Source organism: Empidonax traillii, unplaced genomic scaffold (genome assembly GCF_003031625.1).
Source record: "Empidonax traillii isolate 1590-97213 ecotype Southwest subspecies unplaced genomic scaffold, ASM303162v1 scaffold12:size2584012, whole genome shotgun sequence".
Taxonomy (NCBI): domain Eukaryota; kingdom Metazoa; phylum Chordata; class Aves; order Passeriformes; family Tyrannidae; genus Empidonax; species Empidonax traillii.
Window position 1 is genome coordinate 1014170 of NW_020955205.1, and position 15102 is coordinate 1029271.

The window sequence follows — 15102 nt, forward strand, 5'->3', positions numbered from 1 at the left end:
TAGGTTTTACCACCTCCACTCTTTCCCCAGATCGCTGTCCCAGTATCCCTGCTGATTTTTGGGATGAGGCAGAGCCCGAGCTGGCATTGACGTGCTGTTAGAGGAAGCAGGGGGAGCACAGTGGCTGTCGGGGACCCACGTGGCTGCCCCCGGCTGAGCTTCAGGTGCAAATTGGAGGAGATTCCTGCTGAAAACTTCCCACATGATTACCCTGGAAAATATGATTTCAATAAATCTGCACAGTGAGGGATTGCTCGCCAGCATCCACCACACACCTTGGCGCCCCTGCCATCCCCGGCTTCCCACCGGGATGTGCTGCGGGAATCAGAAGAGCCCCCAAAGCACCAGCTCGCCACGAGCTGAAGGATGAGTCAGTTCGGGTCCACGCCAAAAAGTGTGTTCAGCACTTTTGAACATTCCCAGTAGGAGGCAATAAATAACATAAATGCGCACCCGCCGCCTCGCCGCTGGCAGACCTGGGATTGCCACCTATCGTCACCGCTCAGCTCCAGGACAGGGATCTCTCCTTGCTCCCACTGCTGCTAAACCGGATGGATTTCCCCGGGCTGGATCCCTGCTTTGGAGCAAATCGCTGCCCTCCTGGGGGTTCCTCCCCATCCCAGCCCACCCCCCAACCTCACGCACACACTCACATACAAACCCTTGGTTGTTGTTTTCCTCCCATCCAGGGACCTTTGCTGGGATCCTGCTCCTGCATCCCGGGTGGGTTTTTACAGATCCCTCAGAAATTGGCCCCAAATACGACCCACGGGGCAGGGGAGGGGCATTTTGCATTCAGAAGAAACCAGCCTTAACGAGCCCGTGATTTGGAGTGGAGGCACAGAGCGGGGAAACTGAGGCACAGCTAACCTCATCCCCAACAAGAGACCCCCCACCCCCCCCCAGCGCTGCCTCAGTTTCCCCCCCGGCGCCGCCCCCCGTGCAAGGGAGCTCCCGGTCCCTTTAAGCCCCCCCCCGCCCGGCGGAGGCTCAGCCCCTTTCTCTGACACAGCAGCCGCCGGGGCGAGCGAACCGGGAGCCGCGGGGAGGCTGCGGCCGGGGCCGGGGGCCGGGCGCCCACCGCCGCTCCGCCCGCCCCATGGCTCTGCCCGGGGCGCCGGGCGCCGCCCGCCCCGCTCCGCCCGCCCGGCGCCCGGGGAGCCGCCGGCCCTGAGCCCGCACCGCCGCCGGTCGGTCCCGGGGGCACCGCGCGGGGGTGCGGGGGTGCGGGGGCACCGGGAGGGAGGGAGGGCAGAGCGGGGAGAGGGAGGAAGGGAGGGAAGGAGAGGAAGGGAGGGAGGGAGGGGAGGGGGATGCGGGCAGTTGGGATGCGGGGAGCGGGGATGGAGGATGCGGGCTCCCGGGGATGGAGGATGCGGGGAGAGGGGAAGGAGGATGCGGGCTCCGGGGATGGAGGATGAGAGCGGCAGGGATGGAGGATGCAGGTAGCGGGGATGGAAGCTGCGGATACCGACATCCTCCATCCCCGGTGCCCCGGAGGATGCGGGTACCGGGGCTGAAGGATGGGAGCAGCGGGGATGGAGGATGCGGGTACCGGGGATGGAGATGGGAGCATGCCGGGACTCCCCCTCCCTGTGCGCACCCCCGAGCTGGGGGGAAGCGCCCCCCTCTCCCCATTCCGCCTCCGCCCGTGCTGCTTTCCCCCTCCCCGGGGGAAGGGGGGACATTTGGGGCCAAGGTGGGTTTTCCCCCGTCCTCGGCCGAGGCGGGGTTGGGGTTTGAACCAAGACGGGAGGAGAATGATGGTGGGATGGGCCCCAGGGAGGAGGAGGCTGCCCGACACCCCCCCCCCCCGCAAGCAGATGAGTCTCTCGGGACGCGTGTCCCCGTCCCCCCGCCCCGGCAGGCTGTCACCTCCGGTAACGTCTCACCCCTTCCAACAGCAACCGAAGGAAAGTGGCCCCCGGACTCCTCTTGAGCCACGGAAAAGCCCTGAGGGAGGAGGAAGAGGAGGAGGAGGAGGAGGGAGAGGAAGTAAGGAAAGGAGAAGGGGGAAAAAAAGGACAAGGAAGAGCTTGGACTGGAGCCAAGGAGGGTCTGGATCGAGACGGTGAGTTCCTGAGCTGCACAGCTGTCTGTCTGTCCCTCTATCCTTTCATCTGGCTCTGCAAGACCTCACTGTGCCCCCAGTCTGCAGGTCTCAAACTGTGGGGAAGTGGGGAGGGCAAAAGGAGGGGGACAGCATCAGGCTCCATCCTGTCCCCCACTCAATTAGGGGGGGCTGCTGTGGGGGTACCTGGGGGCTTGTCCTTGTGCCGGGGCTGAGATTAAGGCAAGGTGGGAGTGGGCAGAGCCCCCCCCCATCCTCCTGGCTCCAGAAGGGATGGCTACCTCACGCTGTCTGTCTGTCCTTGCAGGAGAGGACCCTGGGCTCCCCGGGACACCTGTGCCCATCTGGGAGGCCCCCCATCACCATCAGCACCCAGCGTTGGAGCCGGAGACCCCGCAGAGAGGGCCCGACGTGGGGGGAAGCATCACTCCCCGGGGACACCCAGCCCTGCATTCCCCTCCCCGGCGTCGGGGAGCAGGAAAGGCGGGAGCAGCTGGATTTTAGCTTCCTGGGACATCCAAGGGACTCTTCCTCCTCCTCTTCCTCCTCCTCCTCCTCGTCCTCTGCTCACCCCATGGCCACCTCACACCTCCCTGCGGCCACCGGCTGAGTCCCCTCCGCAGCATTCCCGGCTCTGCATGCTGCATCCCGACCCTGCTCCGCGCTCCGAACCAGGGCCCCCCGGCCTCGCAGGGAGGCGAGCGTGCGGCTGGGACTTCCTTGGAGGCAGGGGAACGTTAAGATGTTGAAAGCTCCCCGGCCGAGAGGGGCTGCGCGGACGCCAGGCCACCCGGCTAGAGGGGAGCAGGATGGACAGAGCCGTTGGGGCCGGGAACCGAGGCTGGTAGGGAAGGATGGACTCCCAGACCTGCCAGGACAGGCAGCCCAGTGACCACCCCAGCAGCAGCAGCAGCAGCAATTGTAGCAGCGGCAAGAGTAATTGCGAGCGGGAAAGGATCCGGAGCCGGATGAAAATGGTGATCGGGCAACTGGAAGGCATCTTACAGGAGCTCAAGGAGGTGGCCAAGGAGCTCCGGGAGGTAGGAGAGCGGGTCGTGGTAGCTGGTGATCCCGAGTGGGGGTGCCCTGTCCCTGCCCCCCCTGCCCCAGGGTCAGGATGTGGGGGAGCAGAGCCAGCTCAGCACCTGCAACCCACTGGCCCCAGGAGGCACCTGGATGATCTGCAATAGGATTTTCAAAAAAGGGATAAAACTGGGCATGGTTTGGAAAATCGCTCCCGTCCTTGACCTCGGGGTGAGGGGGCCCGGCCAAGGCACCAGCCCTGTGGGTGCTACTGGTGGGAGAAGAACCGCCAGCACTGGGAGAACTGGTGTCGCAGTCCACCCTGCTCTGCCTTGGAGGGTGTTTTCCAGGCCCCTTCCAATCCAAGGAGGCGGATAGAGCAGGGATGGTGGGTCCCTCTGGCATTGCGGAGGGCACTGAAAACATGCTATCAGTCCTGGGTGCAGTGAGGAGCATCCACAGCGTGGACAGGGGGTCAGAGTGACCGTGTGTCCCACAGCCCGGCTGGAGAGAGGCCATTGCTCCGGCAAGAATATCTGTGTACACACACAAAGTGTGGCTGGAGTTTTCTCCCAGTGCTGAGGCACCACAGAGACGCTTTGGTGGGGAGTTTAGTATCTCCCTGGCTCGAGTGTTTGGGCCACACATCTCCAAGCTAGAGGGGAAGGGGATGGGGTTGGTAATTTAGGACACCGCTGCAGGGGATGGGGAATGGTGGATGGGAAGTGCAGTAGCCTTGAGCATGGAGCGGCTGATTGATTGCTTTGGCAACAGGGCAGGCAGGCACTGGCATCCTCTCCATGGCCTGGGACTGCATCCAGGACCTCCCCACTCCTCAGGAAGGGCAGAAATTTGCCGTGGGCACCACGGAGCAGCCCCGTGTGGGTTGGTGGCATCTGGGTGCCACCCAGAGAGCGCTGATGCAGGGGGACCAACATCATCCTCGTGGCTGTGGTCAGGGAGGGGACATCCTCCAGCAGTGTCCTCCTTTGGGATGGCTCCACTCCATCCAGGAGATTTTAGGGGTGCTATCCCCCTGAGAAGGCTGGCACTGGAGAGATGCCACGTCCTGCCACACTGCCCCGCTGGGTCCCTGTGAGGTCTTGATGGGGCCGTGGCATCCCAAGAGATTGTCCTTTCTCTCCTGGCTTTGCCAATCCTTCCAGCAGCAGAAAGGAAACCCAACCACCCAAAGCAGAAAGCCCCCTGCTCCCCCACCAAATCCTGCAGTGCCATCGGCTGAGCCTCAAACCCCTCCAACACAGGCTTTCAAAGGGAGGATGATGATGGCAATTGGCCCGTTTTATTGACCCCATGAGTTTAAGGTCAGGTGGGACCACCAGGAGCATCCCTCTGCCTGAGGATACAGAGGGATAAGGAGGACCAGGATGGGGCAAACCCCATTTCACAGCTGAGACCAGGTTGTGCTTGCCACCAAACTTTGGGTGGCTCCACAAGGTCCCTGTCAAGCTCTTGGGGCCAGAAGGGTCTCAGTGGGCTGTCCAAGTCAGGCTGTGCCAGCATGTGTCAGAGGAGAGAAGCGGAGGAGGTGGCCAGAGGACACCCATCCCCTGCCCCCACCCTGCTCTGTGCCAGGGAGGGGGTCCACGCCCCATGAGGTGGCTTCTCCAGAGGGTGCCAGGAAGTGTTAGGCATGGAAATGTTTTTTTCCATGGAGCTGGCACATCCCTACACACTGGTAACCTCCCAGGCAGCGTCCCATGGGTGCCCTGGGAGGGCCCCCCACAGCAAGGGACAGCGAGGCTAGGTCAGTGTGCAGCCAGATACGAGGTGGGTCCTAAACTTCAGCCCTTCTCCGGGATCCTAGAACAGCCCCATAAAACTCTGCAGCAATTAGCTGAATTCATACAAAACAGCCTAAATCTCAGTACACTCAGGGCAGGCTTCGGAGCTAAAACACACCCTTCCACCCTTCCAAGGTTGAACTAGGAGTCAGCAACTCCAGAGAAACAGAGGTCTGGTTTTCCCCAAACCAAGTAGAATTTGGATGTTAGAGACTTTGGAAATTCATAGAATGGTTTGAGTTGGATGGGTTTAAAGCCCATCTTGTTCCACTTTCCTGCCACGGGCAGAGACATATTCCACTAGACCAGGTTGCTCCAAGCTTGGTCCAGCCTGGCCTTGGACACTTGCAGGGATGGAAATTCATCTTCCTGCTCTCTGGATCGCTCAGAGCAAGCTCAGTGGGAGCAGGTTACATGGAATTCTCTTTCAAGCCCACACAGAAAAGTACATGGCAGACACCAGGCTGGCAAATCGTAATCTCTAAGATTTAGGTGGAAAAGAAGTTTAAAAAAAAAATGAGCCCTTCTTGTTGTCTTCCTTGCACACAGCGATGCTCTTCCTTGGCTGGAAGTGAGGGCCAGGACATGGGGACGGGCAGGGCTGATGGCCCCAAGCTCAGGTGGGCTCGTGGGTGGGCTCACAGGTGGGGTCCCAGGGGGGGCTGCCCTGGGCCATCAGAGCCCACCAGTGTCCTGGCATTTGTGATATTGGTGTGTTCTCCAAGCGTGGGGGCTTTGGAAATTTCCATCCCCATGGCCACCTCCTCTGGTAGGGGCATTGCTGGTGGGTGGGGATGCAGGGCTGGATGTGCCCAGGGAAGGCACCTGACACACCCAAGGAGCTGTAAAACCTTCCCTGGGTGATCCTGGAGGGCAGGGGGTGACGCTGGACCTGCTCCTTCCAGGTTCTCCTTGCAGAGGGAGCTGGGTGCCAGGACTTTACCCGTCTGGAGGCAGCAGCCAGGTCATAACCACCTTGCCAAAAATAACCCCCGAAGCCATCGACGCCCTGTGTGGGCACGGGGGCTTCCACCCAGGGATGGTTCCTGCTCCAAAAGCGCTCACCAGCTCCGGGCACAGCTGGCTCTGGCTCACATAAGGCTGCTCTCTCAGGTTGTCCCTGCTTCAGCAGAGACGCTGAGTCCCAGAGCCAGCCAGGATTGTGGGATGCTCCAGTGGGACACCCCAGGGCAGCCCCACTCTGCTGGCCCATCCCCGAGGACGTGATGTGTGACCAGACACTGGTTTGGGGCTCCATCCCCGCCTCCCGGGAGCAGTTCCCACCTGAAGGCTGTCATTCCAGATGTCCGTTTTATTCGGGATGCTGTTCCACCAGCCTCCCCGCTCCCGCTCTCCCTCCCTCCCTCCTTCCCTTTTGTGTATATAATTATTCCCCAGCACTCCAAGACAGGGCTGTATTATGTGCGGGGAAAATGATTATTAAAATCTTTGATTGAAAACGCACACTGGAAGTAGAAATCAGGCAGGAGGCAGCGGGGAAGGCGCTTCCGCCGCGCGCTTGCCATGCTGCCTCCCTCCCACGCACCTCCTGCCAGCCCCGGCCTCTTCCCGCGGGGATCAGGGCGATGCCACAGGGAAGGAGATAGCCCAGGAGGTCCCAGGCAGCTCCATTGCAAGGCTGAGCTCCTTCCCACCCTTGGGGGATGAGCGCTGGGGGTGGGAAACCATCCGTGGCGGGAAATAAACCCAGGTATCAGTTTAAACCCCCCAAAAAATTCCCCATGGGGAGGGTCGTCTCCCCTCTGCGGCTGCTGAGGGAAGCGAAGGGGTCCCACCACCCAGAACAGCATTGGAGGGGTTCCCTTCAAGACTTTGGCACGAGGAAAACCCTCCCTGCAATCCCTTATGATAATAAATACCTTAATAATGTTGTAATCAATAGGTGATTAGCTGGGAACGCTTGGGAAAGTTCATGGTGAGAAGGCGGCTTATTATTCCAATAACAACATGTTTGGGAGATGTGCAGGATGATTTTGAACTATTTAGCAGCTGATGATGGAGCAAATGAACCCTGGATCCTCGGCACGCTCATTTGTAAGGATCAGCTCGGGGAAGAGAGGGCCCTGCAACTCTGCTTCAGTTTGCCAGCTCCAATTAATCATTCATTCCTTATTAAATATTTACTCACCTTGCCTGCACCGGGAAGTGGGAAGGTCCCTGCTCCAGGAGCACTTGGCTGTGGGCGTGGTGGGGCTTTGGGGTGGCTCTTTTCCCCTGTGGAGGGAGGAATTGCTGGTAACAAACGCCTAGGGGATGATTTGATGCTTTGGGAATAGGGCTGGGGAATTTTAGCATGGGCTGCACGGTCCTGTTGCTCATCCCCTCTGTGCACCAGCTGGCAGAAAACCACAGTGCAGGGACACACGGGCCGGATCCAGCCTGGAAAAGCAGCTGCGTGGCACGGGAACATCCATCCCTGGAAGTGTTCCAGGTTGGACAGGGCTTGGAGCAACCTGGTCCAGTGGAAGGTGTCCCTGCCCGTGGCAGGAGTTGGAACAAGATGGGCTTTAAGGCTTCTTCCAACCCAGCCATTCCGTGGTTCTGTGGAAATGCTTTGGGCCCCCAGATGTGCTGATGGAGGTGCTGGGAATGGGGAACATGGGGGACACACAAAAATCCCTGCTCCCACCGTGGCTGGGGAGGGGATGTTCAGCTCTGGATTGGGAAAACTGTTGCATCTCACCGTAGGGCGGCTGAGGGGACACACACAGAGCAAAGACACCCCAAGCAGTGCCGTGTTTGATCCCCCCCACCCCAGCCCTGCCTTCGCCCACCAGAACCTGCCCTGAGCACGGACCCGCCTCCCCTTCCTCTTCAAAGGCCGAGTGGGGATGAAGGGGCTCTTGGGCCACTTTGATCCCAGCATCTTCCAACTCCTTCCCCGGCCCCGGGAATTCGCGTTACCAATTACTGACCACGAAGCCTTTGAAGTCCCCTCTCATCCTCCCGCCCCTCCAGTGTCTCCCCCAGCGTCCGGGAGGTTTTAGTTCCTCGATAGGAAACAGCGGGGCCAAAATGTGGGAGCTGGAGCCACCAGACCCAACTCCCAGCCAGCGACCTCGGTGCTTGATGTGCGGCCAACAGCCCAAAATCCCATTAAAAACAACAACAATGCTCCAGATGTTCAACATCTGCCTCAGCCGGGGAGGTGAACACCCATTTTAGGACTTTTTATCTGGGAAGCTTCTGGCTGCCTGTAACGTCCATGGGCGTGGGGACCAGCACTCCCAGCTGGGTGGAACAGTGGGAGCTGGTTTTTGGGGTGGGGGTGAACGTGGTTTAGCTCATCCTTGCTCAGTGCGCGTCTCTCTGGGGTCCCACAGGGATGTGGCTCATCCCTCTGCCTCGCTCCATCCTCCAGCTGCTCAAAGCTCGTCCCTGTGGACGAGAGCTGAGCCCCCTCGGCCACCCAGCAGCTGCTTTTGGGACACTGCGGTGCAGCAGGAGGAGGCCCCTCGGTGACACCCCGCACGAGGTCAAGGGGAGTTATTCTGGTCCCTGTTTTCCTGCTGTTGGATACCCCTGCTGGACCAGGGATGCTCTGCTGCCACCAAAAAGGTGGCTCTTTGCAGCAGCCTGAGGGTGATGGAGGACGGGGACACGTCCTGCCTGTCACCTGCATGGCGCTTCCACCACATACTGAGGACACCCCACAGCTCCTACCCTGCTTGTAGGGGAAAACATCCACCCCAGTTCCCTGGGCAATGGGAACATCACCAGAGCCTCGTCCCAAATCACCCCAGGTCTGGTCATGCCTCCCCCCCATCTCTCTCCTCCTGGCTCCCTCTGCCAGCAGCAATGGCCTCAGCTGGAAAAGCTGTGACAACCAGCTTCAGGAAGGAGAAAAGGGGGGAGAAAAGCCCAAATCCTACTTTACATTTAAATCCTCGGCGAGTACCAAGTGTCACATAGGTATTTAACACCCACCACCACCCCACAACCCTCTCCCCCCCCCATTTAAAATAGCAAGTGCTCCTAAAAATAGCCCCGAGTGAGCCACTGCTGATGTGACACTAATCCCCGTGTGCCTCGAGGAGGAGTGGGACAGGGATGAGGGCTGGGATGGGGATGTGCCTCCTCCTGTCACCGCCCGATCCCAAATGAGCAGTGGATCCCTTTAATGAGGATGAGGAGGGCCCTGGGTGTCAGGGACCTGAGTCAAAGCACGGGGAGATGCCCCCCCCTGAACCCATTGCTGTAATCACCGAGCCTTTGTGAAAACAGAGGTGATCTCATTCCAGCTGAGGGTTTCAGCAGAATCATTTGCTGCCTTATTAAAAAATAATAATAGCCGGGTGTTTCCCAAAGACAGCTCTATTCCTGCCCTTTTTCCTGATTCTTTCTTGTCACCAAGAAAGAAGAGGTCGCATCATCTTCTTTTTAATGCCTCTCGTCAAGTTTCACCCTTTCTCCCCCGAAGATAAGAGTCAAAAAAAAACCCAGAAAAAAGATATCTGGTGGTGCATCAGGAACAGGAAAAATCACCTTTTCAGATGTCAAGATTTTGTTTTGGATGTTCCCAGCACCTTAGCACCCTTCAAAGCCAAAGCTTGAAGGATGGATGGGTCCCTGCCTGCCTTCTCTGGAGGTCTTGAGTGGCTGGAAAAATAAGTTGGAGATCACAGGTGAGGAGCTTAGCTAAAACCCATTGCCTTCTGCACCTTGGGATGAGCACTCAGCTCAGCATCCCCAGCTCTGCTGTCCTCTGGGGACACAAAGTCCCTCCAGGATGCAGGGACATGATGGAGATTCAAGGGCCATCCCATAAGCAGGACCTGGGATGGGGTTCAGGAGAGAACCCAGCTGTGGGGCTACTATGTGGGGCTGGGGACTGGTCCTAGTCCAGCACAGCTCAGAAAAGAGGTTTTATCCCAACACTAGGCTTCTATGGGTCCCACAAGGGGCTGATCAGGGTTGTTTAGGTGTATTAGTGCCCCTCTGGAGCATATTAGACCATGTGCTCAAGTCTGACAGTGGGTGCACTACTCTCTCCCACCCCCTCCTCCCATTTCCTACCCACCCCCTTTTCCACGGAAAGATGTTCCTTGGCATCTTTTATCCCAAGTGTGGCCAACCCGCTCTCGGGCAGCAGCCCCAGCCCTTCAGTCTCCATTCTCCCACTCACACCAGCCCGTCCCATCCCTGAAAGGGTCTCCCCATTCCCGAGTGTCCCCACTTTCCCAGCCCCGTGTTCACAGCAGGCAGCGAGCACGCACATCCAGCCCCACCGCCCTCACCCAAACCCACCCTGTGCCCCTTGGGCTCGTGCCCCCAGGGAGGTGGCACCGCTTTGCCCTCCAGAGATGCTCCTCTCCGGAGCATCACACGGCCTCAGGTGTCCCCAAAAAAAAAAATGGTCCTACCTGTGGCCAGAGGCCGGAGCTGTCCCGCGGGGACCGGCGGCTGATTTGCAAGAGGGGGTGCTGCACATCCACGCCCAGACGCACCTGGGGGAGATTGAGTTCCCTGTCCTTGGTGCCAAATCCTGGGGAGCCGGGCAGAGCAGGAGAGCTGCATGGGCAGGGCTGTGGAGCGAGCGAAATTTGGAGCTCAAATATGGGAATTTGATTAAAATTAGGTCAGCAGAATGTAACAGAGCCACTCCGGCTGCTGGCAGTGTAATCGTCTCCCCCGGGCTCCCCATTTCAGTTGCCCAGACATATTAAATTACCCTTAACTCTGCCCACGTGTCCTCACCCACCTCAGGGGCTCTGTGAGGAGCCTGCCCTGCTGAGCCATGCTTTATGGTGCATTTCCAGGGATTTATGGAGCTGTCCCAAACCTCTGCACATCAGCAATTCAACAGAGGGATGCAGAGACCGAGGGCAATCCGGCCCCGGGACGGCAGATTTGGGGTGCCCACCTTTGGGGTGTCTGAGCCTCACAACAAAAATGCTCAAAAAACATGGAGCTATGGGATACCACAGCGTAAAAATGATGGAGGGATGTGCCATGATTAATTAATCCTGGTGGATGGGAGGCTCCAACACCCAGTGATGGCTGACTCACCATGGGACTGGTGGAGATAAGTCAGGGCTTTTTGGTGGTGTGAGGAGAAGGAAAGGAAAGGTGTCTGGCAAGACACTGCCCATTGCTTTACCTTCCTTCCCTTATTTTGGGAGATTTGTGGCTGATTTTCACCAGGAAAGGACAAGGTGGAAGGGGCACTGGAAGGAAAAAGATGGGCAGGGAAGAGTGATAATGAAAAACAACATTAATGCATGAAGAAACCACCCGGAAGGAGCCAAGCAAATCTGTGCTTCCAGATGCTCTGTGAGTGGGATGGGGGTCCGGGAGGGACATGGCCCTGGGGTGCTGGGGATGGGAGGAGCACAGAGTGCACCGGGGGGGTCACAAAGAGGTACGAGGCGTACGGAGGGGTTCCCCCCGGCCCCCCCTTGTCTGCCGCTGCCCACCTCCTTCTTGGCAGAGCGGGGACCAGCCAGGCCCTCTGCCAGCTCCCCCGGAGAGGGGGGAGGCGAGCTGGCAAAACTGCCAAAAATACGCGTTTCCCGGTGCCTCCGAGTTGGATTTCCACGTCGTGCTCTGCCTCCCCCGCAAAGCAGAGCCCCACACACCCACATGCACTCGCAGAGATGCCAGCCAAGGAGTACCGCGGATAAATACGGTTCCATTGGGATGCCGGGTGGAACTGGGGTCTCCTGGGCAGGATAAGTGCTGTGGTGGGTGCTGGGCAGCCCCTGAGCTGGGTGGGATTAAAGACTTGGAGGTGGCTGACGAGTCTGCTGAATCCAAAACCTCGGCAAGGTCATTAGATGGAGACCATGATCCATGGGAGCCGTCATTCCTCCCATGGTCCATGATCCAAGGGAGCCAAGGGATCCAAGGGATCCAAGACCATGATCCAAGGGAGGTTATTCCTCCTTTCCTTCCCTTTCCAGCCCTGCCCACAGCTTGAACCTCCCTCAGGACATTGCATCTACTATTTTTAATATTTTAAGGCTTGTTTTAGTCACACCCCACACTGGGTCTGTCCCCAGTGGCATGTTGGGGCCACCACAGGGCTTGATATACTCAACAGTGTGAAAGAAATGAAGGATTGGGATCAATCTGTCCCCCAGCCAGGGCAAAGGGAGGACAGCCCTGTCCCCTCATCCCCTGCACATCCCCACATATTTTGGCCCAGGATCTTGGGCCATCATCCACCCCCTGCCTTGGCTTTCCCCACCCACAGAGGTGCCTTCTCCGTGGGAAGGAGGTGGCGGTTGCTGGTGGCTCCCCATGGCCAAGTGAGAGGGACTGAAGGACACCACGTGCGTGGGGATTTGGAGTGGGAGTCATCCCAGGGGACAGGGCAGACCCTGGGGAAGGCCCATCCTGTCACATCGAGCGCTCAGGGGCACCCAAAAGCTTGGGGGGTTGGGTGTTTTGCCACCGGGTGGGCTTCGGTCCCTGCCAGGAGGCTCCGGTCGAGCTGAGACCTCCCAGCTCATCACACCAGTGGTGCCAGGGCCAACGGCAGAGATTTGGGGGTGTGGTGCAATTACGGAGCAGAAAGGGGGGGGTGCCACCCCACCCCTCCCAGCGGCTCCTCTCTGCCCGTGCGTCCGTCCGTCTGTCCGCAGGTGGTGAGCCAGATCGACCGCCTCACGTCCGACTTCGAGTTCGACCTGGAGCCGGACGACTGGACCACGGCGACGGCCAGCAGCACCTCCAGCAGCGACAAGGGGGGAGGCACCTTCGAGCTGGGACCCCTCGATTTCGCCGCCTCTGACATCCTCTCCGACAGCTGGGAATTCTGCTCCTTCCTGGATGCTTCCACCCCCTCCGACCCGGGCGATGGCCCCGAGCCCCCCCGGCCGCAGCCGCAGCCCCCGCCTGCTCGCCAGCCCGACTACCGGCTGATGAACGGGGGGCTGCCCATCCCCAACGGCCCTCGGGGCGGGGGCACCCCGGATTCATCCAGCGAGGAAGCCTTTGGCACGACGTCCAGCCAGAAGCTGCCGCAGCACCGCCCGGCCGGCACGCGGGAGCGGGTCCGGTTCAGCGACAAGGTGCTGTACCACGCCCTGTGCTGCGACGATGACGGGGACGGTGACAGCACGGCGTCCCCGGGGGACGAGGGGCCCGAGGAGCCCGCCAGGAAGGGGCCGGTGGGGCCCTCGAAGCATCCGAACGCTGGTGGCGGGGCAGCCCCGGGCCGGCGGCCGATGAGGAACAGCAGCACCCAGACCGTGGCCGACAAAAGCACCCAGACGGTGCTGCCTTATATCCCGGCCAAGCAGAGGATTAAAAACAAAAACTGACACCGGATTCCGCCGCACGGATTTGGGGAGGGTGGGTGGATGGCGGGGTGGGGGGGACGACGACTCCTGGGAAGGGACAGAAAAATATATATATATATATATATATAAATATATATTTAAATAAATCAATACTAATAATAAAATCGACATGAAAAGGTGGCAAAGAAGACGAATGTCCCAATGTCCCAACTACCTACACGTCATTTTCCAGGCTCAGGGAATTTTAAACTGTTTTTTGGTTTGGTTTTTTTTGGGTTTGTTTTGTTTTGGGTTTTTTTTATGGACAGAAGTTTCAGATCAATAAACCGTCCATCATGGAGAAATAACAACCATAACATATATATATTACATGTATATATGTGCCAGGAGAGGGAAGGTTCTATGAAGGGGAGAGCCAGCGTATCCGAGGTTGTGGATGGGGGTGGATGGGGACATGGGGGTGCTGGAGGGGGCTGGCTGGACCGGGGAGGAGACATTTGCCCTCCCTGGGACATTGTATCCCTGTTTGGCTCAAGAGGAGCTGGTGTGACCTGACTTGTCACATTCAGTGTCTGAGTGCAGTGGGAGTGTCACCAGGATGTCACTCCCACCTCCAAGGGGGACGGTGAGGGGATTTGCAGAGGGCAAGATCACAGCAGTGAGGAGGAGCTGGGGCAGGGAACTGCCCCCCCTGCTAATTTCCAACCTTTACACCGGGTCCAGGAGGAATATTAGCGACCTCCAAGTCTTGCAACTGCCTTAAAATGATGTGGAAAGTGTCTCCAGCTTTTCTTTATGTACCTAATTCTGGTTTTCCGCTTCAAAAGGCCCTGATCTGCAGGGGGAAACAGCTGTGTTTTCCCTGACAGTTGAAGGAATCTGGTGCTCCAGATCTGCCCCTGGCACGTTTTTTTCAGCTTCCAGATTCTGCCAAAGCCTTCAGCACCGAAAGCCCCCCGTGCCCTCCCCATCGGCTCTTCCTCCTGCAGGGATGCACTTGCACGGCCAGCCCTCAAGCATCCCTGGCAGGACACAGTTTTTCCAAACCTGGCAGCAAAAAAACCACCACCTTGATTCCTTATTTTCAATCCAGGTCACAGATGCTCCATTTCAAGCCTTTCCCAAGCGTCATCCCAGAGCCAGGACCCTCACTGGCACCCAGCACCGCTGCTGGGGCGAGGGATGCGTGGAACACCCACCACGGAGGAAGCAGCAGTGACCACAGCACTCTGAATTCCACCCAGACTGCAGCAGGAGAAGAGCCTTTCACCCAAATTATGCTGAATTACATCTAGTTTTTAGGGGCATGGCATCACCTGGGGGATCAGTGTATGTTCCCCACCACATGGGAGCAACTTGTCCAGTTCCCCATGGGGGCATCCCAACCGTGGACAAAACTGGGAAAGGGAAGAAGAGCCCTGTAGATGGGGCTACAGGGTGGGAGATGATGCATCAGCATCATCAACATCATCAGCATCATCTTCCTCCACATTTCTCCCTAACCCATAAGCTGAGATACCATGGGGAGCATCAGCCTCTGTTTTTTCATAACAAAGGATGGGATGTCTCCATCCCCCATCCAAAGAGTGGCAACACCATCCCGGGAACACGTGGGGTGGGACAACTCCCTCCATCCCTCTGTGTGTCAACAGCTGGTTACTCGTTTATTTTTAAGAGCTTTTCATGTCCTGACCCCCTGTAAAACTACAATTAGCACATGTAGCTTTGTTGTTCAATAATTCCTCCTGAAGGAAGAGCACCAGGAAAAAATTTGGAGCACCTGGAGCTGTGCAAGGAGATGCTTTTCAGCTGCTCTGGATTTGGGAACACCTGCATCACCTGCAGTTCTGGAAGGAGCTGCAAAAGGGGGAACTGAGGCACGGTGTGGGGACCACTCTCCTTGGAGCCAAGGATTTAAAACCTAGGGATGCAGCTG

General features: G+C 58.4%; 1 protein-coding gene across 6 annotated transcripts; it reads left to right on the top strand.

The window, feature by feature from the left end:
- The first annotated feature begins 703 nt into the window (after positions 1-703).
- INSYN1 (inhibitory synaptic factor 1) lies at positions 704-13237 on the top strand. Of its 6 annotated transcripts, none has more exons than XM_027888799.1 (4): positions 704-723; positions 1905-2071; positions 2379-3111; positions 12507-13187. In XM_027888799.1, exons 3-4 carry the CDS (start codon positions 2926-2928, stop codon positions 13185-13187), a joined length of 867 nt encoding a protein of 288 aa, XP_027744600.1. In that variant the 5' UTR covers positions 704-723; positions 1905-2071; positions 2379-2925. The 6 variants fall into 6 exon arrangements, with proteins under 6 accessions (XP_027744600.1, XP_027744568.1, XP_027744557.1 ...); XM_027888767.1 differs by lacking the exon at positions 704-723 and adding an exon at positions 1148-1190; XM_027888756.1 differs by lacking the exon at positions 704-723 and adding an exon at positions 1354-1699.
- The last annotated feature ends 1865 nt before the right edge of the window (positions 13238-15102 follow it).